General features: G+C 47.1%; 1 protein-coding gene and 1 long non-coding RNA gene across 2 annotated transcripts in view; one reads left to right on the forward strand and one right to left on the reverse strand.

Moving 5' to 3' along the window:
* Window positions 1-15132, reverse strand: part of LOC135804821 (uncharacterized) — a 187022-nt gene that overhangs the window by 16097 nt on the left and 155793 nt on the right. The window lies entirely within an intron of this gene.
* On the forward strand, window positions 7304-14792 carry LOC135806743 (etoposide-induced protein 2.4 homolog). Its single transcript, XM_065320968.1, has 2 exons — window positions 7304-8553; window positions 14709-14792. The coding sequence occupies exons 1-2, from the start codon at window positions 7630-7632 to the stop codon at window positions 14775-14777; spliced, it is 993 nt and encodes a 330-aa protein (XP_065177040.1). The 5' UTR covers window positions 7304-7629; the 3' UTR covers window positions 14778-14792.

Consider the following 15132-nt stretch of genomic DNA (forward strand, 5'->3'; position numbering starts at 1 on the left):
GCGCTTCAAACCGAATCCAGGATACCCTCAAAAATCGGCGAAGACTACCATTCACGTTCCACTACTGCCTAGTACTGAATCCTACCTGACTTCTTGACACGACTCAAACTTGCCAAAGACTTGGCAAAGTCACTAAACAAACGTCAACTACAATAATCAAGCCACATATCTGCAACGTCACGAGGGTGCTGGCAAAAGTCCTGCTGCACGGCGGCGGGCTTTGCCCGCCACCGTGCAGCCCAATACGTGTTTTTTAACGTGATTTTTTGTACTTGGCGCAAAATTCTGCACACTTTCGTGTGTTTCCATGATACTACAAGTTGCGCACGGTCTGCTCACATTCAAATACAGTGCTGCCAACAAATGACAGCGTGCAACAAAAAATCTTTCCTTGCAAGGGCACATTTTCGGCCATAACTCTTGAACGGTTGGTCAGATCGAGACAAGGTTTTCAGAGATTTTGCAGCTGTTCATGCTCTTTCAACTGATGTATCACTCGATATGAATTTACAAATTCGATTTTTCAGGGATTTACGACCAGGCTGCCACCTTAAATGTCCGCCAATCGCCTTCCGTAGGGACTGCAACTGGGAGAGCATTCTACAGAATGCTACCAACAAACTGAATCGAACGACGTCCAGCGGAACCAGGGAGGAATGGAACTCTCAGCAGGCTTGACACTTGACCCCGTGTCGTCCTCAGCTGAGGTGTGGCAGGGTCGTTGATCGGCACGAACAGATTCTTTAATAGGGGACTTGTCTTGTCATTTAAACATTTGAAAACGAAGATGGCAAGCTTTTGGAAGAGAAGCTGTGGCAAGCTTGGCACACCCAGTAGCTCTAGAAGGGGGCAGTCGGGACCAGAGTCCTTTGCTGCAGGGTCGCTCTGACACCGGATTTTGACAGGCGGTGGAGTTTATCCAAGATTCTGCAATTTGATCTGCCACATCCGAAGACATCGTTGACTTGACGTCAGCAGTGTAAATTACAAAGAGGAATGGGCCTAAGACACTGCCCTGCGGAACACCGCGAGAGCAAGGAACAGTGCCTGACAACTGATTCAGCAATTTGATCTGCTGTGTCCGTCCAGACAGGTAACTGCAGAACCAGTTGAGTGCAGTTCCCGAGATGCCTAACTTGACCAGTTCGGTAATGAGTCGCTCATGCCTGACGCGGTCAAAGGCCTTTGACATATCGACAAACACGATGCTGGTATACTTGCGCTCTGCCCGTGCCATTTGCCATCGATCAACAGCATACGTTAAGGCATCTTCTGTGGAGTGAAGCTTTCGGTAGGCGAACTGAGTAGGCGGAAGAAGTTGCTTAGAGTCCAAGTGCTGCGTGATCTGATTTTTTACAAATGCTTCTGTGATGCGGAAGCCAACTGGGAGCAGTGACACAGGGCGGTAGTTCTTCGACTTCGGCAAAGTTGGGTCTCCGCTCTTGAAGAGCGGACTGACGTGGGGCAACTTGAAGGACAGGGGAAACTCACCGGAGGACATGGATAAATTGATGATGCTTGTAAGTGTGGGGGCAATGGTTAGATAACACTTTTGCAGGATGATGCTCGGAACTTGGTCACTGCCTGTTGCCTTGAAAGGATTGACAGACTTCAGACTGCTTGCCCCATCCTCAACTGTCACTACACTGAAGTCGGTAAATGCCCCTTCCGCCATTGGACCAGAGGGAGAACAGAGCTGAGGAGGACGCTGGGGATCATGGACAACGTCACCAAACAGCTTGCTAAGATCCGATATGGGTACTTGTGGTACGAAGTGGTCTCGTCCACTGGGTCATCTAACTGCAGAAGGCCTGTTCTCGTTTCCTCTGACAGCATGTGCAGCGCAGACTTGAGCTTATCAGAGTGGACAAGTGAAGCAAAGCTTCTGTCTGGATCACCGGTGCTCCTCTTCGAAGACCCATGGCGATCGCACAACTGCTGTTGTATGGTGCGGGTTTCGTGAAGAAGAGATTCTATGTCACCATTGTCCCACGGTCCCGTAGGCGGCGGCAAAGGCAATTCACATAGGAATGTGAAGGAGGGTTGCTGTCCACTGGTTTTTGCAGAAGGAGCTGTTGGAAGACCATTGCAATCAGGAAAGCGTAACCTTCAAATGGCCCTTGTTCGCCGATACAGTGGAAATATTGGCTCGGCTGGGCGATGAACGTTTTGCCAACTTCTCCATTGGGAACCGTAAATGCGTTAGGCCTGAGGTGAACAAGACATGTGTAGATGTGATCTGTGTGGGAGGGGAATGGCTGGTTCAGGTTGGCAACGCGGCGGATACACCGCTTGTCCAGGACCGAAAGCTTATGCCGTTAATGTGCAGAGAGAACCGAGAAGAAGGCATTGGATCCATATAACATGTCAGGTAGCATTAGCGATCTGTAAAATAGCAGGGTTTGTTGCTCAGTTAAGTAGGAGCGAATGACTCGCAGCGCCGTCAGTTTCTGGGAGGTCTTCCGTGTGATAGTCGCTAGGCATATGCGAATAATGCCGGCAGAAAAATTGGCAGAATTCGGTACTTTTTCTGGTAATTTTTATGCATGTTTGGTATGTGGATAAAGAAATGGAGCAGAATTCGATGAATTGCCCGCCAAAAGGTTTGTATGGTTCTGCCAATTTCACTGCTTTTCGAGCAGAATCTGCCACCTTTTCGAGCATTATCCGCAAATGCCTAATAGTCCCAACTTGAGTCTCCCACCGCAACTGGGAGTCGAGATCTGCGCAGACCTAGATATCGAGCAGTTGTGGTCTGAGCTAGGGGATTTTCATTGCATTCTACATGTATGTTAAGTAACAAGGGCTGCCTCCGGGACGGATGTAAGGCCAGAACATGGGTTTTGGAGGGACAAAGTTTAGTATCAAGCCTCTTCCTTCCAGAAAATTGGCCAGGTTCGAGACCGAACGGGAGAGGGTTAGGCACCAGCGGATTATGCCGGCATAATTATTGGCATAATTTGATGGTTGAACATTTGGAGCATAATTTGGCATCCTTTCGGAGGTAGGAGCAAATCTACATTGTATATGGTTGTAGCAGAGTTCTAGTAGGTAGGCTACACAATTGTGTACAATGAATGCACCTGCTCAGTGCTGGTGGTCTGCATGGTAAAGGGTTTGGAGGTCATGCAGATAGTGTTTTCAATGAAAAGCAGGGTAGGAATCCTGGCAATATATGCTCGAACTCGTCTTCTTCAAAGTTCTTTCTCACACTGATACAGTACATGTTGCAGACGATGCGAGTGAATCAGCCTTTATCAGGTAGCATCGGCCTGGGGCGGACGAGATAGTGACGGGTAGTCCGCAAAACTCCGCGTACATGTACATTATGCAGTCATGACCCGTCAGTCAGTATTTTAGCAGCCATGACTGTGCAGGCTATGGATATTGCTCGGTATAGTTGGTGCTCGGTCTTGATGGAAGGAGAGGTGGAGCTACGAGAGAGATGAGCTGGTTATTCGCAGGGTGAGGGTGACATTGGCTGGACGAGTATGACGATTACGAAGACAGTTGAACATGATAATTTTCAAAGGTAACTCAAACTAGTTTGGCAATGAAAAAATCTTTATATAAAAGAAGTCAACAATGAATAGAAGCAAGAGTAGATAAACAAGATCTTAAGAGTGTGCAACTTGCGGATGGGTTGGCCCACGGCGGAATTTTTTGTCGACGTAATCTTTTCGACGATGCACTCGCTGCGAGCCTTTTGGAGAGGTTTCCCTCGTGCACTTGGCCGGGCTTTACACTACAAGGTCGGTGCCCAGCACGTGCTCTCACACTGCTCTGCGGCAAAGTCCGCGTTTCTCTGAAAAAAGGTGACGTCAACAAAAAATTCCGCCGTGGGCGGGGGTATCTGCAGATTGTGCAGGAGAGATCCGGAGTTGCACACTCTTGTTTATCTAGTCTACTCTTGATAGAAGAGTATTGACTGTTTTCTCTTTTCCATGTTGTAAATTACTAGTACTAGTATGCCACGACACCTTGGTATGGAGATACTCGTGTAACATTTTGATGTACTCACATTTATTGCATGTCACGTGAGGGTTGCCTGTACTACAGCCAATGAGCGCTCTTGCTCAGCGGTCTGTATTTCTCGGTATTGCCCGGCAAGTTATTGCCCGCTCAGTTACATGTACGCGCATGCGGACTGTCATTCTTGTACTTTGTGGTTCGTGATCAGATCAAGTTGCTACAGTTCGGAGTTTCAAATTTGAAACACAAAACAGCAACTAACTATGTTACTTGATCTGACTACAAACTACAAAGCACGAGAATGACAGACCACACGCGCGCGCATGTAACTGAGCTGACAATAACTTACTTGTTCCAGCCACCTGAACCAGCCGCCTCAGCAGGTGAATGCAACCTTGACATCGATATCGATGCGTTGATGAGCAGCCGACGAACTTGACGAACTGAATGCGTTCGAGACGAAGTTGTGGAGCCCATCCCAGTTTCAGTTCCTGTTCCTACACGCAGTGCTCAATCACGAACAACAACACCATCGATATCGTAAAGAAATAGAGAATTTCAAAACCACAAACGACGTTTACCACTGAACAAGTGTGTCGGGAGATTGAGAAAGTCGGAAAGGTTTCTCTCCATTTTCTGGAATGTTTGGGTCAAGCATGCAATAAATGATTTACTGCGCCTCGTACGCACTCGTACACGGGCAATACCGGCTTGATACATGAGAGTGGCGCACAGCATTCAGAATTGCTTCACCACCGCAGCCGGCCTCCCGTGATCGGATTCAGTGTAGTATTTGTAACATTTCCTTTTCGAAGAGCGGCCTGCCACGCCACAAGTGTACTCAAGAGCGTCGCAAACCTTTAGCAGACCAGTCTGGCAGCAGCCAATGCACCGCATGTCTTCGCTGGTTTCGCAGTCATGGCAGACTGACATAGTCGGATTCGGCAGCTGGTTCATGTGTGTGTGTGTGTGCGCGCACGCGCGCGTGCCTGGGAGACTGCATAGTCGCATTCAGCAGCTGGTTCATGTGTGTGTGTGCGCACACGCGCGCGCATAAGCGTGTTTGTGCGCACGTGCCTGGGAGACTGCATAGTCGGATTCGGCAGCTGGTTCATGTGTGTGTGTGTGCGCACGCGCGCGCGTGTTTGTGTGGATTCGGCAGCTGGTTCATGTGTGTGTGTGAGCGAGCGTGCATGCCTGGGAGACTGTATAGTTGGTTTCGGCAGCTGGTTCGTGTGTGTGCGCGTGCCTGGGAGACTGCATAGTCGGATTCTTCAGCTGCTTCATGTGTGTGTGTGTGTGTGTGTGTGCGCACGCGTGTGGGTGTGGGTGCGCGCGCATGCATGCATGTATGTATGTATGTGACATAATCTTATATCGGTAGTTATCTGTGGATTACTATGTTCTGCGGTGGACTGCGACAGCACACATTATGTGCCAAGATGTGAACCTGGTGATTTGCAACTGTGTTATGTTGAGTTGAAAATGAGCAATGACAGTTAGCTTTTGGTGCTGTATGAGTGTGTTAGGAAATCAATAGCCAATTCCAACCTCTTGCATTGGCCGTCAGGTTGGATAGGATCAGCGCGTGCATTTACAACAGGGGTGACGTACTTCCTATTGTACTACCGTAATGTCACATTAGCTTCAGTGTTCATATCATTATAATACTGGAGTATTCTACGTATTCACTACTATTCAGTAATCGGGTTATTACTTTTGAAATATACTTCACTCACCAATTCATTGCTCGCTATTATCTACAAGTTCCAGTCCAGTATGATGAAGTCAAGAGGCGATTTATCCAGCCAAGTAGAGGAACTTGGGATACGAAATCCAAGAGAAATCATGAGGGTTTTCTCAGTTCGGCCATTCACGAATGTAATTGTTATTCTTCAACGCAAACTGAGTAATATTTGACCTTGAACAGGATGAAAAGAAGTTCATGCTCGGGGCAGTCGTCATTTGCTCCAGAAGGTTACTCACTACAGTCTACTACGCCTATAGGCCTAGGAAGTGGTGAACAAATATGTCGAGAGATATTTAGGACATTCTTGGAAGTCAGTTCTGAACGATTGCATTGTAACTACAAACAGTAGTGACTTTGCTGCATGCAGTTTGCATGCATGATCCCGATTCATAATTCTCAGCGGCAAAAAAATTCGAATCTAGTCTTGTGCACTGGTTTCCGCGTTATGTGCACTCGTGGTATCTGCTCATGGCTTCAAAAAATGAGAATCCGTGAACAAGCGCAAAAAAAATCAAGCGAAGAAGGCGAAAATGGCCGCTGCTGTCAGTGAGCAAAGTTAGTTGGATGTTTGGCGTCTTCTGTGACCACTGGTGACCTCCCTGGTCAGTTTCGAACTGTCCAACAAGTGGAAATCGCTTCAGGATACCATCGTGAAGCGGTGTGCTGAAGGACGATTTGTCCCACTGAGTACAATCATGTTTTCATGTAGACCCAGGTGCTTGAAGTCCGTACACTTTTACAGTGTGTGTTTGCCGAGCTGAAACTCACACTAGCAATGATCACTTGCCAGAATCCTGCTCGTGGATGGAAGGTATCTTGTCCAAGTTTGTTCTGAGACCAGGCTCGATTGAACCAGGCCATCTTTCGATCCGATCTGTCTCTCTGGAGTTCGCTGATTTTTCATATCAAATTGTTGTGTCGCAGAGGGTACTCTAAGTCCGTACTGATCAGAGGTGACTCGAAATACACACATATTTCTGCTAATTGCTAACTTGCAATCCCTCGGTTACGACAAAAGCACCGAAGGGATATGTTTGGGATGTGCCTCCACCAGTATTTCTTGCAAAAGCGTAGTTTGTTGCCGAAATGCAAGATGTTTTTAGTCGGCTCAGAGAAGAAGCAGCTGCGCTGTGAAAACCGCGGGAAAACAGTGGTGGAGATGCCAGGAGTGTCAACCTTTCTGCAAGGATTGGTGGTTCTCTGTAAATTCTTCTCCTCTGGCCATTGTCAGCTCTAAGCTGGCTCTTGATGATTGAGTGAAGGTCTGTTTGACGCTGTGTCCGTTCGAAATCGGTCTTGGCAAAGTTGATTTTTGCATGAAATGTAACCCAATTTGTATTTCGTATGGACACTCGAAAACCCACTCGCGTGGTATGGGACTTCTGCTTATCGTAGATCCCTGAAAATTACTACGCGAGGAGAACATACCACACTGTCCCCTCCATAGAATATTTGAGTCGAATACAATAACAGAACATGAAATTATGGGCGTACGAACTTAGGATACCATGTACGGACTTCGAGCACCTGGGTCTACTCTTGTCTTGAGGGCTCCCTGCTGCATGGTCCGCGCCGGATATCCCAGATCTGACTTCTCTTGAAAATATTTTTGTCAAAATCTACAATAATTATTTTCAAACTTCAAAGGCCATCATGGTTTGTGATTCTTTCCTACAGTCTACAGATCCTGGTGTAATACAAGTTTTGCAGCTCTGGTTTTCCTAACGATAATCTATTGTTCTAACTGGCATAGTTTATTCTCTCTCTTCTTCGTCACTGGCTGAAGTAACTGGCAACATTCTCTTGCCGGCGCCCGAACCATAATCATCGTCCTCGAATGAGTAATTTGTTACTCATTGTGAATGGAATAATGTTTTGAAATAAGCAGGTGATCCTCTGAGCAGAAGATGGAGGACAGTACGTCCAAGGCTTATAAAGCCTATATAATAGCCCCGTTGCTGGGAGCGCGGCACCTAGTTGAAGGCGTCATGATGAGCCCCAAGTTGTTTAGGGAGTCGGAGGTCGTCAGGACGAAAATCTATTGGACAATATTCTTCAACGCCGTATGTGTGATGCTGTTGGTGGGAGTCTTCCATTTGTATGGGCCATTGGCGCTCACTGCACTGGTACAGCACCTGGCACAACTAGCTGATTCAGTAGCCGGTGAATACGGACTGCGCTTGAGCGTTCTCCGCATGACGAATGACTGGTTGGACGAGCTGCTCTTAGTGTATCATCTGATCTTCTGGCTTCTCTGGGCCATACCTCTCATTGTGCTGACGAAAGTTTTAAGTTGCTTTTGGTACCAGGACATCTCTGATATTGCATGCATCTTCTTTAAGCGAGATGAACCACGCCGGTTCAAGCAGACGCCTAGATCAGCGTCCAGCCAGTACACGGACGCTGTGTACAGCGCTCTCCTCTCGCTGGTGTTCATGGTGCAGACAGCCGTCGTGCAGCAAGTGCCCTACGCCGGGCCGCTTCTAGCCCTAGTTCTCAACGGCCTGCTCGTCTCGCTGTATTCCTTTGAGTACACCTGGTTTGACAGGGGGGTGCCGCTTCAAAAGCGAGTTGCGCTGATCTCGAAGTATTGGACGTATTTCGCAGGCTTTGGTGTACCAGTATCTCTACTGACGACTGTCATTTTCTCAAATTGGATGTATTCTTTGCCATTAACGGCAATTGTCTTCCCGTTTCTCATCATCACGGCAGCACAGGCCAATGTGCCACAGATACATGAAGTTTCCGAGCCAGTCCAGGTGCCCATATTTTACCTGGCTTATCGTGTTACGGATGCTTTCATCGCCCGCGTTCATAGGTTCTTGATCTTCGTGTGATGGCGGTTAGCTGTGTACTGCACAGTTTGCCGTTGTTCTATGTACAGTTGTGCTCTGTGTATACGGTGTGTGCGTGTGTGCATGTGTGTGTGTGTGTGTGTGTGTGTGTGTGTTTGTGTGTGCACGTGTTTGTGTGTGTGTATATATTATGGTATGTGTATAGCATGTGTTCTGTCATATACTGTACAGTGTGTGTGTGTATGCGTGTGGTTGCGTATGGCTACCTGGGAAAAAGCTCGATAGCCAGTGCCACCTATCAGTTATCAAGAACATATTCCTGCCCAATGGCAATGGGAGTCAACTGAAGGGCAATGGCCGTGTCGTTAGTGTACTGTTGGTTGTGCAGTGTGTCCTGTTTCCGGGCTCCAGTCATGTATATTACCCAGTATGTATTGTACAAGCAGCGGTCTGTTTCATTGTGTAAAAGTCAAAAGAGCGTCATGCTACATTGTATATATTGTGTGAACGTCTTCGTCAGTTTTAGGTTTCTTCGCTGGTTGCAGTGTATTTTCCCAGTCGCCGGTGACCGCTGCTCTTGTTGTAGATCGTGAGTCGTTCCAGGATGGCAGTATTTGACTTGTACTCTCATTCTTCGTCTGTACAGTACATATTTTCTTGATTATCTTTTTTTTTACTTCTCCCCTTGAATCCGAGCACCGCTCTGCCGAACATGGTGTACCCAAAAGGATGACGTCATTAATTTCACATGGCCCTATGCTAAACTCTATTCTCAGAAGCTGTACTGCACTGAGTTGCCTTTAAAGCAGGCACGGGGGGGGGGGGGGCTGAGTATCTTGCATTTTGCATTTTTTCACTGCAGGTTGGTGTCGCGCTGCTTGTCGTCTTTTTCTGTACTAGTGCTTTTTTATCTTTCAACTCGATGTGCCCTAATATATTCCTAACTACTCTCGCTGAGCTGCCTTGTGTCTAGTTTTATACCGCGGCTCCACCATTTATCAGCTCTTTCGGACATTATTTGTCTCACCTTGAAGGTATGCGGTCGTCCTCCCCTTATGTTGTTGGCTTTCACTGTTTACTATACCATGTCTCTTTTGAAAGAGAATCGTCGGGAAATCTATGTTCGCTGCGTGTTTCTCTGTACTGCTCTTGGAGGGGCGGGCACTATTCTCCTTTCTTGCCCGTCTGCTGTGTTCCTGTAAGTGTGTGTGTGTGTGTATGTGTGTGTGTGTGTGTGTGTGTCCCATATGGTGCAGTGGTATGTGCAGCGATTTCCAATCGAGAGGTTGCGGGTTCGATTCCCGACGATTATGGTCACACACGTCTTTCTTCTCTTTCTCAGACTCTTCCTGACTTTTCTTTCATTCTCCTGGGTGGTTACCAACAGCCAGTGTATGCCGGAGTATGTGGTGTGATGTGTGTGCGGGAAAAAAAAATGAAAAAAGACCAAAAAGTAGGGATTCACTGGCCAGAAAAAGTCACTTCATAGCTGTGTGGTGTAGACCAGGCTGAATAGTGGCGGTCAATTCTTCAGCCTTGCAAGTTGTTGAATGGTGCAATCCCAGCACAAGCTGCTATGGCTTCTGCTGTAGCATCGCTATCAACGCCTTCGGTGATGGGCGTCCAATGGTGTGTGTGTGTGTGTGTGTGCGTGCATAGTGGGTGTACAGACAGAACCTCAATACAAAGAACAGCACCACCAAGCATTACAGACGCTTGGTAATACAGGCAGAGCTGTAGAACTGTGAAAATCTGTAAAACAAGTACTGTAACTAATTACTAACATAGACATTATACTCAAGAAAGGAACAAGCTTGAGAGAAAACTATGAGCTGAGCGTTACACATACCAACCTTTTTTTTCTCCAATGCAGGTGCAGGTCAGTGTTCTGTTCTTTATTTGAATTTGTCAGCATAAGCGATATCATAGCATAAGCGGGCTCGACGCCCAGTTGCATGATAGCAAATGCAGGGAATAGAAGTAGGAGGAAGGGGCAGGAATACCATTTTAACTCAGGTCAAGCTGATAGGTGGTAGATCTTCCTCCAACCATACCTATTCTTGTGCCCTGTACGTGTACCGAGCATTCTCTTTGGGACACTTTGGCCGTAGCAAGAAGTTCCGCCAAGAAAGCGCCGCGAGTTTACAACATGATGAAACATGCAAGCTAGCGTCGAATCAGGCTTTACTTCTGTATGGTACGGACCTATGGAGTTACGAGTACCGCGGGTACATCTTTTTGGTTACACATGCTTAGTCTCTTGGGTGCCGCATCACCGGGGGAATTGCACCCAAGGCAAAAGGGGAGGTGAGCTCCTGAGCCCCATGTATGAGACATCATTCCCTGTGGAAACCCCGGGACGCAAAAGGTGGAGCAGAATTGTGTTGTTACAATGAATTTCGCGCTCAACGCGATCCTTGAACAATACTAAAAGTAATGAGATGTACAATTTTAAAGAGTTCAGCATCGATATAATATAAAATGTTCATCTGACAGCTTACGAGAGAATACAGTTTGTATAATTATGCATGGTTACAGCAGTAAACAAAATCTTAATTCAAATGTTCGCATCAAATAGTCTCGTACAAGTTTTAGTCTCTTTCGGTGCAATAAAAAATAAAGGAGATGTTAGCCATATAGAGCACCATGTTGTATTCACTGACAAGGGTGGAGTCCGCACACGAACGCGAACTTGTAATTTAGTGGCTTATCAACTGGTGGTTGTTCATTCACAGCTGAGGAAGCGTACACCTGAGGAGTTCCGGCAGCTAGCCGCTGTTACGGCATCACGGCTGCGGTCTGCCCGCCGCGAGACTGGAACCACCTGCGCAGCTGCTTACTGTGACTGCGCTGCTATCTGTGTGCGAATGATATGCGCGGCTTGCTGAGCCCGGCGTACTGAGTCCTTCGCCTGGCAGCGGCTCACGACGTTGCTGCCCTCGAACTGGCCTTCATTTCTCGGACGGCCATGTGTGCCGTCTGGGAACGTCATCTGGCCGAACCCCTTCACCTTGCCCTCGGCGAACTGTCCCTCGAATTTCATTCCATCAGCTTTGGTGAAAATGCCATGGCCGTGGTATTTGCCCGCTACAAACTCTCCCTCGTAACGTGATCCATCCGGAAAGCTCAGAACTCCGCCAGCGAAGAGGCCGACCTCGAATTTGCCCACGTACTTCGTGCCATCAGCAAAGGCCAAGCTGCCCCAACCATGACGCTGTCCATCATTGTTCCACTCTCCCTCGTACTGGTCGCCCTCGTCGTAGGTGATCTGATGACGGCCTTGGGACATGACTATTGCAGCGATGTCGCCCCGTGATCTTCCTCCCCAAATCTGACTGTTCTGGGCACGATTCGTCCTTCGCAAGCGAGCGATCTCCCCGTGGCCACAACGCTATGTGCAGGCACTAGACTACCACGAGCTACATGTGCTTTCTAGCAACAAACTATCTTTCCTCTTTACACTTCGCGTTTTTGTCTTTTGAAGTGTAGCTTGGTCTGCAAAACAATCTCGTCCATGAACATAAACTGCGTCATTGATGGCAGTGATCATGGTGATGCAGTGTACTAGCTGTGAAGTGTTTTGTTAATGACAGCTTGGACCGGCGGCGCGGCCGCAAGCTTGAGCCATCGATCCAGCCGCCGCCAGTCGGCGCTGCATTCAGTGGCATGGAGTCGAAAAAAGGCTCTCACGATACCCTGCAGCATGATTTGGTGGCCGACCTGTGACTGTGTCGCGCGGGGTCACACAGCGGCCACGCCCATCAGGCAAGTACTACGTACTACATGAGTACTGGTATATTATACAGAAGCCTTGCTTGGTAGTTTAAAGGGAAACTGAACGCCAAAAATAAGTATGGCTTATCCGAAGGAGAATTGGGCACTGATTCCGATGAGCTATGTCTCGAGCCGATCAGAGAAGAGGAACCGTGTCAAATTTCATAAATAACACCTTCCATATTTGGAAATTGGGCTTGATGACGTGCGTACTGCTTAGCTGTCACCATGCTGTGCATGCTCAGCAGTGTAATTGAATGGAAGAAAACAATTACTTTGATGTTTTGCAGCTCTATTTCGTTCCCTAACGGTAACCAAATCTAGATGTAGGAATCTGTTGAGCAGGAGAGTGACACATGTCTTCCCGAAGGCTGTCCAGGCTGCAGTGGTGAGGAAGAAGACACGATCATCACCCCGAGATCGATTGTAGCGAATTGGAAAACTCATGGTGAATTTGCTTCCACTCCAAGGCAATGTCGAGGTATAAAGGGTGCTTGTACTGCCTTCCAAAGTGAAGAGGAGATGAACATGGCTGTGCATAGCTGTTGTTCTATGCCAACTTACCTACTCTTGCTGGTACCGTAGTGGCGTATTTGCAAATTTCGTGGGCGAACAACTCGAGTCACTAGTGGCTAGTGAGCAACACTAACAGGTGAGATTTTTCAATTTGACAAAAATTGTTTTTGTTTGAGAACTGACAGTGGCAGTCATTTGACTCAGTAGGTGTCTCTCTGCTGCTTCTTTCCCTTCATTGGTAGGGTTGTGCTTGAATAGTACAAGTGCTTGAAGTAAAAATAAAATAAATAGAACATGTGGAACATAAATCTAATCAAGCATCAGTACATGTATTGCGAATTCAACTTCAAAGCACATGAAATCACAATGATCACTAAGTTTATGGAATCAGGAGGATCGCTAGGACACCCTAGGGCCCTGCCCTGTGTTCAACGAACACATACACACATGCTATATTGCGCACACACATGTACACATGTGCGTGCACTCCCACCCCATCCCACAGACACATGCATGCAGCGCGCACATCCATACACATGTGCGTGTACCCCCCCCCCCACACACACACACACTCCTACCCATACACATGTGTGCGTGTACCCCCCCCCCCCCCCACACACACACGTATGCACAGACGGATACACAAATACACACGCACGAACACACACACAAGATACGTGTAAGTGTACATGGTCTTCCTGGTGCGGATGCTGGGCCAGCACAATGGAAAATACCTTCATCAAGAAGCTTGATCAAGTGTTGTGATAATGTCACTGTTTGTTTGTTTTTACAAAGAAGTGTGGGAAGGATTACAATGCGTTATAATTCATAACTGTTCTTTGCCGGCTTGTACTGTGCAGACCAGAATGCTTCGCTATCAACTCCTGGCTTTCCATCGGCATGGTGTTCAGCTGCAGCGGCATCTGGTCCGGGGAGTTCAAGTTGCTGGATGGCTGCACTGACACAGGATGGGTTTGCGTTGGCAATGCGATACGGCAGTCATCCCACATCATGAGCTACATGTTTATGTAATTTATATTGTCGCTCGTCCAGCAACGTCAAGGCTCTGCATGTAAACACAGGAGAACACCATAATAAAAAATACTACTCAGGGGATAATATTATAATTTTGGATTATCAATTTCGTCACATTTATGAGTTCCTGTCTAAACCATGCCGTGATATTGATTGCTATCTGCTCACAAAGTACCTTGTATTGTAACAATACTCTGCCTAATCACTACCCTCCGCCAATTATTAGATTCACACAATATCCACAACGTATGCAACACGATGCTGTCTATTGACACTACTCTTCTCCCGTCTTCATCTCCCTCTACCTTATGAATACTCTACATTACTGGTTTCGTTTCTACCCTTTCCATTGCTGCCAGCTCCCAGTCTTTTTCAATGCACAGCACCACCTTGGAATTTTTGTGATTTGATGTACACATACTTTGAAGTTGAAATTCGAATTACATGATCAGATTTTTGTTCCACATTTTCTATTTATTTTTACTTCAAGCACAACCCTACCGATAAAGGGAAAGAAGCAGCAGAGAGACACCTACTGAGTCAAATGACTGCCACTGTCAGTTCTCAAACAAAAACAATTTTTGTCAAATTGAAAAATCTCACCTGTTAGTGTTGCTCACTAGCCACTAGTGACTCGAGTTGTTCGTCCACGAAATTTGCAAATACGCCACTACGGTACCAGCAAGAGTAGGTAAGTTGGCATAGAACAACAGCTATGCACAGCCATGTTCATCTCCTCTTCACTTTGGAAGGCAGTACAAGCACCCTTTATACCTCGACATTGCCTTGGAGTGGAAGCAAATTCACCATGAGTTTTCCAATTCGCTACAATCGATCTCGGGGTGATGATCGTGTCTTCTTCCTCACCACTGCAGCCTGGACAGCCTTCGGGAAGACATGTGTCACTCTCCTGCTCAACAGATTCCTACATCTAGATTTGGTTACCGTTAGGGAACGAAATAGAGCTGCAAAACATCAAAGTAATTGTTTTCTTCCATTCAATTACACTGCTGAGCATGCACAGCATGGTGACAGCTAAGCAGTACGCACGTCATCAAGCCCAATTTCCAAATATGGAAGGTGTTATTTATGAAATTTGACACGGTTCCTCTTCTCTGATCGGCTCGAGACATAGCTCATCGGAATCAGTGCCCAATTCTCCTTCGGATAAGCCATACTTATTTTTGGCGTTCAGTTTCCCTTTAACATGTTTTTACTGTTCGTGTTAGTTTACGGCCCGTGCCAGTCTGGCCTGGCCTGGTTTTTGGGTTCTAATCATTCATGGTCACC

This window comes from Sycon ciliatum, chromosome 1, assembly GCF_964019385.1.
Source record: "Sycon ciliatum chromosome 1, ocSycCili1.1, whole genome shotgun sequence".
Classification (NCBI taxonomy): domain Eukaryota; kingdom Metazoa; phylum Porifera; class Calcarea; order Leucosolenida; family Sycettidae; genus Sycon; species Sycon ciliatum.